Below are 15,400 nucleotides of genomic sequence, written 5' to 3' on the forward strand. Positions count from 1 at the left end.
GCACTTGTCTCACTCCGCACCTCCTTTGATGTGGCTCGTATCGCTGGTACTTTCATCAGCTCTCCCCTGCTGTGCAAATTTAGAGGGAAGGGGTCCCTCCTCCAGTGGGATTAGCTTCAAACTGGTACTTGTCCAGTGGCGTTAAGGTTTTTGAAAAGGGCTTAACTAACCTCCACTCATGGGAGACTTCTGGAGGTTAATGTGGGCTCTCGGATTGTTTGCCTTGCAATTAACATGCTGGATGGCCCTAAAGGGGGAAGTCAAGAGCTGTAATAAGTAAGAAACAAGACTTTATGCAACTGCACCTCTGGATGCATTTAGCTGCAGTTGACAACGTCTTGAGTAAATGAAGGGAAGTCCTCCAGATGCTTAGCTTTTCTTTAGCATAAGAGGCTTCTTATGCATGAATCGTTTGTGTGCCATTTTTTATTTTTAAATGACAGGTTTACTACTGTTAGCATTCCTAAATGTCACTTGCAGAGCAGTGCCAACTCTTTAGTGCTTTGAATGTGGAGGCTTTGTGGTCATCTGGAGCAGTGGACAAGAATCCAGATGGCTCGACCAGTGGTAACATCTCACTTTTCAACAACGTGTAGCGTGGAGAAAAAAGTCTCCAAGTTTCGACCAAAGCATTTTGAAGCCAATTTTCAAAAAACGCCAGTACATAGTGCAATATCAAGTATTTGCTTTGTCTTACATCTTGAATTGGCATTACTTGCTTTCACTTGATGTTTTCTACATTGTTGACATCTTTTTAGAGAGGCCCATGGCCTTCTTGACAAGGTCCCTACAGGAGACCTTATTTTAGCCAGCACCAGGTGCACCATGTTTTAGGCGTGTTACATGATACGGAGCGAATGCAGAGGGGATCTGCGTGTAGTCTCTCATTGAAATAGGGCAGGATGCTGGGTCAGATGGGTTGGAGTGGACCGGTGGAGGGTGTCTGAAAGGTCAGGTGGAGGGCGTAGGGTGCCAGGAATAGGGTGTGAGATGCCTACTCTATTTGCTGGCTCTGGGAAGGCGTTCTGTTGATAGGCCAGTCCATGCCATCCCTGACCTCTCTGTGTCTCATCAGATGAGCAATGGCGGGTCAAAGAAAAGGCAATGGTTCTTTTCTCCCCTTATCCTTGTGTCCTGGTCTTGTCCCTTTCCTTTACGTCCTCCATCTTTCCTTACAAAATTTTCTAAATGTGTAGACTCATTTTGCCAATATCTATGTATATTGGTTTCTCCTCTCTCCATCACTCTTTGACTCTCATTCTACCTCTCAAAAATACAGCGTTCTCTGGATCTGAGATGCCTGGGGGACGGAACACAGACAGGACCTGTCACCATGACAACGGCTTCTGTGAGCTGCCTGACACCCAGACTCTATTGTGGGGGGGTTGGCGAGAGAGACAGAAAGAGAGAGAAGAGAAAAGGGAGGGTGTGGAATCAGACAACCCCATTTTTACCCCCTGGGGCTTTGTGGTTTGCTCGTGTTCACATGTAGAATTAGCATAAACACGGAGAATGTGAGAGAGACAGAACACTATCAAGAACGAGATTAGAGCGAGAGACAGCCACTGTGTGCTGGAAGTTTGCTGGACACGTGTCCTTATGGTGTCCCCAGGGTCCAGGTGCCCCTTTAATGTTTGAGATCAGGATCAAACCCACATACTTTTTCACCTTCCAGTGCCAAACACTTTGACTAGGGATGCTCCGATCGATCGGCTGCAGATCGGTCTCGGCCGATAATAACATTCAAACGAGCCCACACACAACATAACATGATGCGTAGATCTTGAGCAGATCCTCACGGACTGACATGACATGCTGCTTGGCTAAAGCTCTAGGACTTCCGGGATCCGATTGTGTCACGATCATGACAGTGTTTTCCAACGTCTTTTAAAAGTTCAACCAATGGAAACAGGATCTTAGGTATGGCGGATAGAGACAAATAGAGTAGTAGAGACTAATTGGACACTGTTTTACAGCTGGAGCGTTCTTGGACTGGATCAATCTCTCAGATTGACAGGTCTTGATTTACTATGAGCCATAGAATAAGAGTGCACTGCTGAACAGCGCTTGAAGATCATCACTCATCAACCAGGATCTTAGTTATCACTTGTTACTTATTCAATGTAATTATAAATAATTTTTTCCTTTGTGGCAGGAACATGTAAGTAGTTCTTATGTTCAGTAAAACACTTACTTATTTGGAGAGGTTTTTGGACTTTTGATAAAAAAGCTACCGTGGTTTCAAATGCCATAAATTTTGATTGCTTTGAGATATCAACACAAACATTTGCCCAGATGCAGTTGACATGATTGTGAACTGTGAATGTGAATTTATGACATGTCATACTTTATAATAATCATCATGCCAAGCATGAATAATAACAAAATAAATCTGATATTCCATCACTTTTTCTGGGGGTTTTCTGAGCAGTATTGTAACATAAGAACCTCCAAACATGATCAAAATAAATTTTCTTAAAAACTTTAAAGGTTTTCTATGAATTGAGACCATGTACTTGATGTTAGCCTAATTTTATTATTATAATTTTCTGTAGGGTTATAAGCCATTACTTTTAAGTATGCCACTTGAAATCACATTAAATCTTTAAAAATGCCTTCAGGGTGTAAGGGGTTAACACTCCAGTCAACTTGCATAGCCTATCACTTCTATAAATCTTAAATGATCGGTATCGGCCGATCATGATGACAAGAAATTGGTAGTCGCTATTGGCTGCAAAAATCCTGATCGGAGCATCCATAACTTTGACACCAAATATTTGCTTTAAAGTGTCACTCTAATCACTTTACAACACAAGCAAAGTTGTTTTCCATCTTCTTACATGGCTAATGCAATTAAGCTGAGCTCCAACTGAATGGATTGTTAATTTGGCTGATCTTAGACTAGTATTGTAGTTCCTCTGACAGAAACGATCACAATCAAGTGGAACCGTTGACTCGGTGCAGTGTCATGGCTTTCGTGTACCCTTTCGATAAACATGGTGTGATTTGCAATGCATTGTGGTCAGCTGGAGCCTGGATGCCGGCCGTGACCCTGTAGAGTGGATACAAAAGTGCTTTCCAGGTGGAAATTATCTACATATATAGGGATGATCAAGCTTTAGATGCACATTAGTGTATAATGTTAGACAAGATAATGAAATAATTGAATGCATGTTATCTGTGTATCCCGTACCATGAGAATCTTCTCGAAAGTAATGCATTCGACTATGTGCTAAAAGTACCTTTCATTCAACAGATCCACTCAAATTGAGGGATTTTGTTTTGTTTTCCTGAGCTCCAAGACCTTTTATCATAAAATTGTTTTGTTCTCCAAGGAAAAAGATGGAGACTAGCCTAGCATGTGCTGGGGCATTAAACTGGGGAGAGATATTTCTGTCAGGCTGTTTATTTATTGATGGGAATGCTAGCACAGGTTAGCATGACATGCATGCGGTTATACACTGCTCTTTGGAGAAACGCTATGTGCTCTGAGCTCCTGGATGCCTTTCTTCAGCAAATGTGATAGTGAGACTTCAGGTGGTTTTGATTAATTTAGAGGATTTTTTTTTGTATGCTTTTGCAACTAATGCTACCGCATCTATTGACAGTTTTATAACTTTCTGTGGAGAAGAGAACTTGAGTTGTTGTAGATGGAAGATGGATTTGACCACTGGGTGGGCTGACCACTGTTTGCCACAGCCAGTTACGAGTTGGCTGACTCAGTTTCAGTGGTTTCACTCACAATCTGCATAAAGGGATTGTGGATTTGGACATCTGAGGGAACCCAAAGCCACTTTAACCAGGCTGAAGTTTGAAGAACAGGGAAACTTGTTTTAACTCTTGATGCGTTATGTCTGTTTTTTTTTGGTGGTTGTTCTTGTTAACTAGGTTATTTCTGCCACCACAACTTAATTCTTCTCAGTTTCTTCTTATCATTTTTCATCTAGGAATTCAACCTGCCCATAGTTTTTCTCCTTCATTGTGTTTTTTTTTTTTTTGGCGCCTCAGGCATAAAGGTCCAGCGCTACAGACCCTTCATTGTCTAAGGAATGCCGTTTGTGTTTTCCCTTCTCCAAGCCCCTGTCTGGCAGGAACAAGGCCCTCTCTTTTTCCTTGTGCTTCCAGCTCTTCTGTGATACCTACAGCCTTCTAGGTTTCCTACACTTTCCCAGCGTTCAGACTCTGTGAATGTTAACTATAGTACGCTAAGCTCCTTAACCCCGTAGCAGGAACTCCAGAGACTCTTTTCCAAAGAGGAATGATTTCTGCCTGCTTGGAGGGCGTACTTAATAAATAAAAGCAGAGAGAGAAAGAAAGAGAGGGAGAGATGGGAAACTCCCCTTTTCTGCAGGCATCAATAGTCCCAATGGGAACGCCCTTCCCGCCAACCACTCTTGCAATGTATGGATTGTAATATGACTGCCTGACGTGTTTCACATTAGCTATAGGATGGCGACACTGACATTAAAACATTTCTACATCATATCCAACCCTACGCCCCCTCTTACCTTTACCAGTCTCTCACTTAGATGTTTACAAATGTGTCTGCACTTAGAACGAGTCATTCTCCTCCCTTTCTTATCTCTGCAGTGTTTCCCCTACCATTGTTTTGGGGGGCGGCTCGCCCCCTCAAAACTACCCCCTGCCCCCCCTGAAAGAATTTAAAAAAAAAAATATATATATATATATATATATATACATATAAAATGGACGCAAGAGCTCCATGTAGTAACTTTAGCGGCTATGATTTTCGCGATATAGCAGTTCAGTACACTTGAAATCAAATCGCGATAGACTAGTGTGTGAATATTAAACCGCAAAAATATTATTTAAATACGAATCCTACATGTTCTGTGTGAATGAATGGGTCAGACGACGTTTCATTTACCACACACGCTGAAGCACGTGTGACGGTCGAGCTGTTTTTTTGCCTATATGAGGACACGAATGCATGAACTTCCTCTTCAGACTCTAGATCCGCTGTAAAAGTCACTTCGTGAGCATTTAACCGCTTCATTTGAGAAAAACTATCGTCATGTCATAAACACAGAAACTCAAAGGTCTTCACGGCAACCTGTCAAATATATTATAATATATATATATATATATATATATATATTACTGTTGTTCAGTATACTTTAGATGCGTATCAATGTTATAATAATACTAATACAAATAAATTATAATCAAAACTAAATTTTTTAAGGAATAATCACAATTTTTCTTCCATGTTTTAATTTTAACAGTAAAGCTCATTTTGCAGCACGTTGTTTGACAAAGTTTGTTTAATTTCATATGATTAAAAGAAATGTAATTAATGTTTTATGTCTTCATTTGAATACCAGAAAAAACAACACAGAATTTGTGTGGAAAAAAAAACATTTCATAGAATTTAAAAAAATATATTGTATAAGTTTAATAATTGTTTATAATAAAAGTTGCATGATTTAAATTAATTAGACATGATTTTTGATTACAAAAAATGTTACACTGCGACACTAGTTTCGGGAGATCTACCAGCCCCCTAAAAAATATCCTAGGGGAAACACTCCTCTGGATGTTTAGCACTCTACATTGGCTTCAAGTTGACATAAAAAATAACCGACATGTTGAAGATGAAGACGTTTTTTTTTGTTGCAATATACAGTTATACATATTTTTTTTTGGTCAAAATACCAGATGTTGGTGTGAACTGTTGATTGGATTGGATGTGATTGTTTCAAGCTTGATAAGCATTTTTGGGTAGATCAATATATATATATTTTTTTAAAGGTAGTCAGTATTACTCATCATTAAGGTTTGTTTGTGAATGCTAATTGTACAATTTAATTTTCTACAAAGTTTAAGTACTGTTAATGTACAATATAGGATTTCGTTTTTTATACTAATGCTTGTGCTGCAAAAATACATTTCCCATCATTCTCTGTAGCGGCACAAGAATGGTAAACGCAAGATTCCAAGCAAATACCTTTAGTACAATTTTCAAACTTTTAAGTAAAATTTCAAAGCCACATTAGCATTTTGCTCAGTGTTATTCAGTACAGTAGGAACATTTGTGTGACAGTATACCAACTAATGTAAATACCAGGTGGAGTGTGGCTACACATAGCGTTGTTGTTTCTATTTGTCTGTCTTTTTTTTCATGTTTCAGAGTTATACTGCTGCTTCAGCATTTCAAAAGGTGTTCTGGGTGGAAAACTTTCCCTCCACCTGTCCACACACATTAACACACTTGTCTCCGTACATGGCTTATGATTAGGCCCTTGAGCAAGCATAATTGTGGGCCACTGAGATTGAGAAAGCTAGGGGGTTCTGGGAATACAGTATGTGTGTGTATGTATTTGCGGGGTGTGGGTGTACATGAGGGGTTTCCTCAGCAGATTTGTTTACTGGTAATTAATTCACCTGATTGATACAACAGCTGTTGACGCCATGGGAGGGAAAGAGAGGGAGCAATGGAGAGAGAGACCCCTTGTCATAGTGGCTTCCCTATGTTACGCAGTGTAGATTGCTGTCCCAGCGCCCCATTGATTAAAAGGCACATCTGTCAGCCAGCATGGCTGATTATGGCTTTGGTCCTCACTGGCTAATCTTTATGGAGTCAACTTCACTGACATTGTGACATTCACTGACACTTCATTGGAATTGTGGGATGTTGGGAGAAAGAGCAGAGGAAGCAGTGAGTGTGTGGAAATGCAGTAAGTGCTGGTATCTTGGATGTTTATTTGGGGCATGTTTTAAAAAAAAATCTCATATTTGGACTAGGGATATTACATTAAGGATATTTTTGACAAATAAAATCAATAGCATTGCAAAACAATAGGGGTGTGTACTGCACAAATAGTCGAATATTTAATCTGTAATAATTTTGCTACACGTTGCTTTGCTGGCCAAAAATAAGGTGACTCCATGATAAATCCTAAGAACGCAAACTAAAACGCACAGTTATAACTAAATGCCGCTGTGGAGCATGTGAACAAGTTGCAGTGTTCGTACGGTCGTGAAAAACCTGGAAATGAAATTTTAAAACCGGTCTAGCATCTAACATCATTTAACTAGCATCTAACATACATCATCAGTGCGTTTAATGCTGTGCAGAATACAGACAGATGTCAGTCACAGAGCACCGCAAACAAACAGCAGCCACCATTTACAGTTCCTCCAAAACAACGAGCTCAATGAGCTATGTTCATTTTTATTGTAATGTTATGTGCTTTGAGACATGAGGTAGTTTAACACCGTCTCTTGTGACGCTTTGCTGAGAGCAGGTGTGTGTGTGTGCTGTGTGTGTGTGCCTTCATGTGATTTGGAGGAGGTGTGGCTTTGGACAGCGATTTACAGGGAGGGTGGGATTGTATGCTAGCAGGCTAACATTAGCATTTTCCAGATCACCTACTGGCCCTTTAAATAATAATAATAATACAAAAAAGTCTACAAAAATGAAGTCACCTAAGGGGGCCTTGGTTTAATTGATAACATTGGTTAAACACTAACAATACTTAACAATTAGCATTCAGTCACCTGACATTGTTCTCTGCGTGGAGTAACATCAGCACACAGTCGCAGCTTGGACTTATTATTAAAACAAATACCAAGCTAACAAATGGCATTAATAGTCATTACTTTTAGTTAAGATATGCTATGATAAATTGGAACATGTATTTTTTTTTCTATTGTAGTTTTTATTTTAATTTTATGTATACATAGATATTCATGGAAGATTAGTTCATGAATATTGCCTCAAAAGTCATGGGAATTTATTGATAAAAATGTGTACGATCCCTGGAATTACTTTGATCAAAATGATCTTAAAAAATTTAATTATTTTTGATCAAATTAATTAACAAATTAACTACACGTGCAACACACAGCCTACGACGTAGCTACGGCGTGAGTTCGACGCAGATGTATAAATTGGGCTTCACTGTTATCAGACAGAGGAGCCAACTTTCACCCAAGCATGTGGATATTCTTGTTTTTCTCAACATGAACATTTGAAACAGTATAAACTCGATAACCATATTCTGACTCGAGTGTAAATGTACGTTCTGTATGATAATTGCCGCAGTCCGCTTTATTAGCGTTTTTTCGTTCACTCTGCTTGAGCTTAAATGCTTTTATGTATATTTTTGTTTACCCACATTGCTTAATGTTTTCAACTGAAGGAAAACCTCAAGATATAGTGTACGCTTGTTGTGTACAGTACATTGCCTATAATCATAAGCTTGTTCAGATATGGTGAGAAAAACTTAATGAATAAAAATTTACGACTTTATCGTTAATCTCGATTTAGTCATCAATATTTGTTTTGAGTCCAAATATTTAAATACAATATTTTTGGGGAAAAAAGCCCATCCCTACAAAACAGAAATGCTAAACGTCCTTTAAAAAAAAAAAAAAAAAAATTGTATATAAATGTGAATTTATTTATGTATTTACATTAATATAATATAAGGATTTGAATTATCAACAATCATTGTAGCACAGCTAAGTTTAATACTTTTTGGGAGTTCAGAAAAATCTCTAAGCCCAAGTGTGAGCAATAATAATCTCATAACTAGCCAGTGGTTAAAACGTTATCAAAATAGTTCCGGTTCACATGGCTACTCGGAAGCGATAAATAATTCTGTAAAGCCAAAACAATCTCTGTTACTTTAATTTCCTATTATCACTGTAAAGCTGCTTTGAAACAGTCCGTATTGTTAAAAGCGCTATATAAATGAAGGTGACTTGACTTGACTTGGTGTTAATACATCAAGACGACTTCCATGCTTACATGTCCATTTCTGAGCCACTGTATTGCTCATTCAGCATATGCTGAATGGCCAGTGACTTCTTGTTACTAGAGTATGTGTGCATGTGTTTGTCGGTCGTTGATCTGGGTTACCCTGCTCGTCTGAGCACAGATAAGGTAGGATCCATTCCTCATCCTGGATCCCTGCTCCAGATCGATGCCCAGATTAAGCCTTTCCTCCGCTGTCTGCTGCCCAGCCGAGGCCTACGATTGATACTGATAATTAAAACAGCAGTGGCTAATTACTTCAGAGGGTTTGGACTTGTGTATGTATGTGTGGATGCTAGGTGAACGTATAGGTCACCAAAATTATTCATGGTTTATTAATAATTAATTAGGTACATTTATTGCTGATCTATGATGAGCTTTATTTCTGCTGTAATACTGTTCCCAAAATAGTGAAATTTGCACAATAGCATGACACAAAATATGCACATAAGCATGTCATGTTGTTGGCAGTGGAAAATGATCATTAAAAATTCATTTAAACAACACACACACATTTATATATATTTTATATAATTTTATGAAACTTTGAATTTCAATGATCTGATGACAAAAGTCACAGTTTTGTTAAAATTATTGGCTGATATAGGTTTTTTTTTTTTTTTTTTTAAATTGAAATCATGTCAGGTGCAATTATATTAGCTAAATTTCAGCATCAGTTATTGGGCAAAAAATCTGCATTATCACTTTCAAACCAAGCAGTTTTCAGTTTGTCAGCACGGCAAACTTTTAAGGCTAATTGGAACCCGTTGCTAAAGTTGCGTGGGAAAATCTTTCGCCCTCATGTGAAATTCCCACTTCCATGGATTCCTGTATAAATCATTTTGCCAGTGAAAATTCACCAACAATGCTAAATATGACCGCACCTGAAGGGGTAAAACGTTTGGAAAATCAGTTCATGTATAATGTTCTTGCTTTAAGGGATGAGGGCTGGGCAAACATGCAAAGCACGGCATGAGAAGTGTTAACAGGAACTGGAATGTGTCTGTTTATGTGGTCGAGAGGGAGAGAGATAGCAGTAGCAGCCAGGCCAATCAAAAGCCACAGGCTCCTTTAAACTCTATCTTCATTCTCTTCTCTCGGTTTCTCTCGCGCTCCCTCTCTTTCGCTCCCTGGCCGGGCGAGTGATTGACGGCCTGAGGGTTTTAATGGGCACCAGAGAGCGGGAGAGCCAAGGTCTGAGTTGTCATGGCAACAAGCCGATTGGGCCCTCTGCCGCTCTACCTGAGTGCAGTGGAGTTGCGCTGTGAGCTACCAACGACTCCTGTTACCGCTGATGGGCCACTGGTCATTCTGGCCAGTGATTTTCCTTTAGTTCATCTCTGTGTGTTAATGAAAGTATTTATCCACTCTCGTTTTGCATTTTCACTTATTCATATGGTGTGGCAATAGAGTCGGAGCCATTGTGCTGGTTAAACCTACACCAGCCACTGTGTAAACAAAATCTCTCCAGCCCGATCTGTCACTCAGCCCCTCCCTCTCCTTAACCAAACACACTCGCCAGTCCCTCCACTGCAAGCAAACACGGCGCCTGGCCGTACCTCACCTGTTATCTGCCCAGCACCAGCCTCCGGACCATTTTTCTTCCCTTGTTTTTGAGAAAGTGCGTGCTTGTATATAAATTATATGTAAATCTGTTGGGTTTTTGTGGAAGTTGTGGCTGGCGCTTTTGATTTGTCGATGTCTTAAAGGGAAAGTTCATCTAAAAATGAAAATTCTGACAATTACTCAACCTTATTTTATTCCAGACTTTATTCCACAGAACAGAAATTAGAAAAATTTAGAACTATGTTCATGCTATTATTTGTCATTATAATGAAAGGCTTTCAAGCTCTAAAAGGCTTCATAAAAGTATCATAAAAGTATTCTGAAGCTATACGATAGTTTTGTGCGAGATTTTGAATCGTCAACAGCTAGGATGATACTATAACATCAAAGTTTTAATATTCGTTCAAATTCTGTGAGAATATGGAAGTCCACACAACTACTGTAACAGTAACGACAGAGAATTATATCATTGAATTTGAGAATTTTAAAAACATTGACAGCAATCAGACTTTAAAGAGCTTGAGCATTTAAAGCAGCATACAACACAACTGCAGCGCATCGTTCTTGGTGTGAACGAGCCTTTTATTCTCTAAATATTTTTTATTTTGAGACATTTGAGAATTGTTACCAGAACCGACGGTCATGAAAAGCATTTAAAATAATCTGCCAGTTCTTCTCAACCTAAGGTGCTGGTGGGATGAAGCCCCAGAGGAATTTTAGTCAAATTTGTCAAGTCTGTCCTGTTGGTGTGTGTGACTATATGTGATCTTAAATATACTTGTATGTGGCTTTAGTGGGTGATATGCTATTACAAATGTGTAAGAGCTAAAGGCAGATAATCGTGTACCTATGACTGTGTATGTCGGTGTATGAAACGGTGCCCTTTGCCCTCTCAGGGTCAGCGGCGAGTGTCTGGACTATTAAGGTCAGCAGCAGTGAGGCGATTTACCCTCCTCCACCCAGACGAGAGTGAGGGATCTGATTACAGGGTGGAGGAGGGGGCGCTGGGGTCGTGTGTAATCCCTGTCTGCCCCTTCTTTACCATCATGGGAAAGACACTGCTGAGTTTTGCTTTGTCTGGGGTGTTGGGGGGCCCAGGCTTCAACCTAAAGAACAGCCCACATATTTGACAAGAGATTCTAGGTGTATGTTGTTGTTTTTAAACCCGAATCTTGTCGATTTGGAATAATAGAATTGTTATTGGAAGAAGAGGAATTATTTACAAACTTTAAAAGAATAGTTTGAGTGGCTGAAAGGTGCAATTTTGTTTAGAATTTATTTTAGAATCTATTTTTTGACGAGGCTTTGCACGTTTCTCTGTTTCAGAGTGCGGCAGCAGCTCCCAGTCCTGTGATGGGCAACATGCCGCCCAACGATGGCATGCCAGGTGGACCCATGCCTCCCGGCTTCTTTCAAGTAAGAGCTGCTCTCTCCTTCCCCCACCTTCCCGTTTGGTTCAACCTCCTCCTTTAACCCTGTGCGTTAAGCTTTTACCATTTTTCTGTCCCTCACCCCACCCCTCCTTTTTCTAGCCCCCTTTAGTTGTTCTAATCCCTGTCCAGATGTTTCTTTCCCGCTATCTCTCCCTCTCTGTATTTCCATTCATTTTCATTTTGCGTCTAAATTAGTTGTTCAGTACAGTAGCAACTCACACTGACACAAACAGAGTTGCGGCCCCTGATCTGAGATCAGTGTGAATGCCTCGACAGTTTAATCCCTAAGGCCAAAATGGGTAAAAACATGCGTGCTTGGTTGTAGCTCTTTGGCAACACTTATCTAACAACATATCTGTGTATTTTAAATTCAGGGCTGGGATTTGGGGGAATGCTTAGGGGCATAGTTCCCAAAGTCAAGGTGCCTGTGGGAGTTCCTCTGCCATAGTGATCTTTATTGAGCTATTTATAGTCAGACAAGCTAGACACCTTTCTAAACAAACACACACACTACCTTAGACAAATTTTCTTAGTCAAGAATTATTTTCATTATATCTCTGGGTCCAACTTGTGTAATAAGATATTATACTAATGAATTTCTTTTTTTGTGTGTGAAAAAAAACAAAAAAATTATCTCTGTATTCTATTGGCTTATAGTTCTATATATTATTAATCTTTATTATTTCAGATTTCCTATTTCCTACGATCAGACCATCTATGGATACAACATAAAATACATCAGATTGGGATCTGAATCAGTGGATTTAACATATAGTAAAACATCAGAAAGCTCAGAGCATCACAAAGAGTAGCTAGGAGGTCATATAGAGCATCCCATGGAGCATATATAATATTCATTAGATAAAAATCGGATACAGTGGATTTAACATCTTGTCGAATTTCAGATAAAGCATTCGATAGAGTAGATAGAAGGTCAGATAGATCACCTGATAGAGCAGCTGATAGACAGAGGATCCAAAAGAATCAATGGAAGAAAAGATAATGCAAGATAAGTTAATACAAGATAACATCAGATAGAAGATAAGATGGAGGGTCCCATTGAGTATACATAACATAAGATTCATTGGATAGAAATTCTGAGACAGTGGATTTAACATCTTGTCGAACATCAGATAACGTATCCGATAGAGCAGGGGTTCCCAACCTTTTTTGTGCCAGGACCAGCATATTCATAAAAAAAATTCCAGGGACCAGTTGTCAATTTTAATGCCTTAATTAGATGCATCGTTTGGATTCGGAACATATCACGGTGTAAACAGTAACAGCCTATCATTTATTTGCATATAATGAACTAGGTGGCAACAAAGGCTACTTGTATGAATATACCAATCTTTTTAAACTTTCAGACCGGTTCACAAAATGTTTCCCTTTTCTCCCATACAATTAGGTCTACTTCAAAAGCAACTCACACAGCACTCACTAGCAGGTGGCAGTAATGGCAAATTGTATGAGAATACCAGTCCATTTCACCTGTCAAATCTCTCCAGAACCACTAAAGACAATCACTTCAACAGCAACTTAGTGTTTTCACTCACCAACAGGTGAAAACAAAGGCTAATTGTATGAAAATAAGAGCCAGTTTCAACAGTCAGACAGTTTCAGAATACAATAGCAAACACACAGTGATTTCAGCCAATAATTTTTAAAAGTATAAAATTAGAGAGTAAGCTTTAACCTTTAACAAAAATACCAGACCAGACCAATGAGAGCAAAACTATTTTAATGTGAGCATGATATTACTATATTTGTAGCTGTGCACAAGACAAGCTGTTCTTCCTGGGCATCCATAAAAAACATATATGCATCCAAAACAATGCACACAAATTCCAGGATACAATAAAACGAAATTTAAAAAGGTCTGCTTCACAAATATGAACGAAAACCAGCTTACGTTTACCGATGTTGAGGATATCAAAACTTGCCGCTGAGCGTCCAACTCACGTTTCTTTCTTTCGAAAAACTCCTCCGTTTTGTCTTTGAGAGTTGGGTGTTTGGTGGTTAAGTGCCGCTGAAGTTTCGACGGCTTCATTGCTCCATTGCAGAGTTTTTCCACCACAAATAACACACAACAGATTTGGCGCCACGGAATCGCCTTTTGTCGTAAATCCATACCTAATGTATGAGGTATCGTATTTACGATTGAAGCTTGACTTTTTTTCTCTCTCTCTCTCTCTCTCTCTCTCTCTCTCTCTCTCTCTCTCTCTCTCTCTCTCTCTCTCTCTCTCGCTATTTTCAAGTTGGTCATCGCCTTTCCTTTTATCGGAACTGTCCGCAATGAAATTAGCCATTGAAGTTTTCTGAGGCCTGCTCATCTCTCCACATACTTCTGTCACTTCAGGTGCACCGCGCTTTTTTTGCAGTCCGTTCAGATACGACGCGTTGCTAAGCAATCGCAAGGCACTCAAAGAAACACATTTTAATCTATTTATTTATTTTAATCTATTTATTGTTTATGTTTTGGATTAAATAACATGACATGTTAAAAACCATTTAAAAAAGACAATTATTATTATATATATAAAAAAAAATTATTCTGGGAATATTTCAAGGCCCGGTACTAACGGGTCCACGGACCGGCACCGGTCCGGGGGTTGGGAATCACTGCGATAGAGTACATAGGAGATCAGATAGAGCAGCAGATAGAAGATCCAAATGAGTCAATGATATAGAAGAGTAGATGCAGCAAATTGGAACATCTAGTAGAACATCATGTAGTTCTCCCATAGAATGTGTGTATATAACACAAGATTCATTTGATAGAAAATCTGATACAGTGTCTAACATCTTGTCAAACATCAGATAGGTTAGATAAAACATCTAATAGAGTAAATAGAAGATCAGATAGAGCTGCAGATCAGGGATCCAAGGGAACTAGAAGACCAGTACAGCAAATTGATCTAGTAGAACAGTAGGTTAGATAGAGCATCCAATAGAGTAGATAGAATGTCAAGATAAGATAGAGTGGCAGATACATCATCTGATAGAGCATCCTATAGAATAGATAGAACATCAAGGTGGACTGGCAGAGACAATAATACATTCAGAATGTTGCAGATTGTCTGGGAGAATAGCTGATAGAGCATCCTAAAAGCAGCAGATGCTGAGATGACGTTCAGGTAGAGCATCACATGGATTGGAAGATAGAACATGGACATGGTCTTTGAATTGAGGAGGAGAGTGTTAATGTTGTATGAGCCGTGTTCAGAGCAGGGAGCGATCTGACTGTTGCGTGAGTGACATTGCATTCTATAAATAGCGCCTGTGTGCATAAGAGCGAGAGAGAAAGAGAGAGAGAACTAAGAAAGGGAAGAAGAGGGAGGACTTTGTGCTCCACTGCAGTAATTCCCTCTTGGTAGCAGCCCAGGGCATGGCAAAAGAGAGGCATGGAGAGAGTGAAGACAGAAAATGAAAGAAGGAAGAGGGAGATGGCAATGAGGCAACAATTGCAAAAAGACAGGCTCCTCCAGGCCCACGTGCGTTCCTTGTAAGCTCCCCGATTCCACGCGACCAGCATATATCCATCTTGGCATATATCCTAGTGGCCAGTATATCACTCTTTCACACCTCTCAAGAGCTAACTACTGCTTCCTCCCACTCT

At 39.5% G+C, this 15,400-nt stretch overlaps 1 protein-coding gene across 2 annotated transcripts in view; it reads left to right on the top strand.

Annotated features, from left to right (window-relative positions):
- The window catches only part of ssbp4 (single stranded DNA binding protein 4), a 69,679-nt gene that overhangs the window by 42,260 nt on the left and 12,019 nt on the right, over positions 1-15,400 (top strand). For both annotated transcript variants that reach the window (XM_056256368.1, XM_056256369.1), the window contains one exon: positions 11,675-11,764. In XM_056256368.1, the coding sequence (XP_056112343.1) occupies positions 11,675-11,764 (90 nt within the window). The remainder of the gene's footprint in view (positions 1-11,674; positions 11,765-15,400) is intronic.

The sequence above is a fragment of the Rhinichthys klamathensis genome, unplaced genomic scaffold, assembly GCF_029890125.1.
Source record: "Rhinichthys klamathensis goyatoka isolate OS25496 unplaced genomic scaffold, OSU_Roscu_1.1 h1tg000127l_1, whole genome shotgun sequence".
Lineage (NCBI taxonomy): Eukaryota > Metazoa > Chordata > Actinopteri > Cypriniformes > Leuciscidae > Rhinichthys > Rhinichthys klamathensis.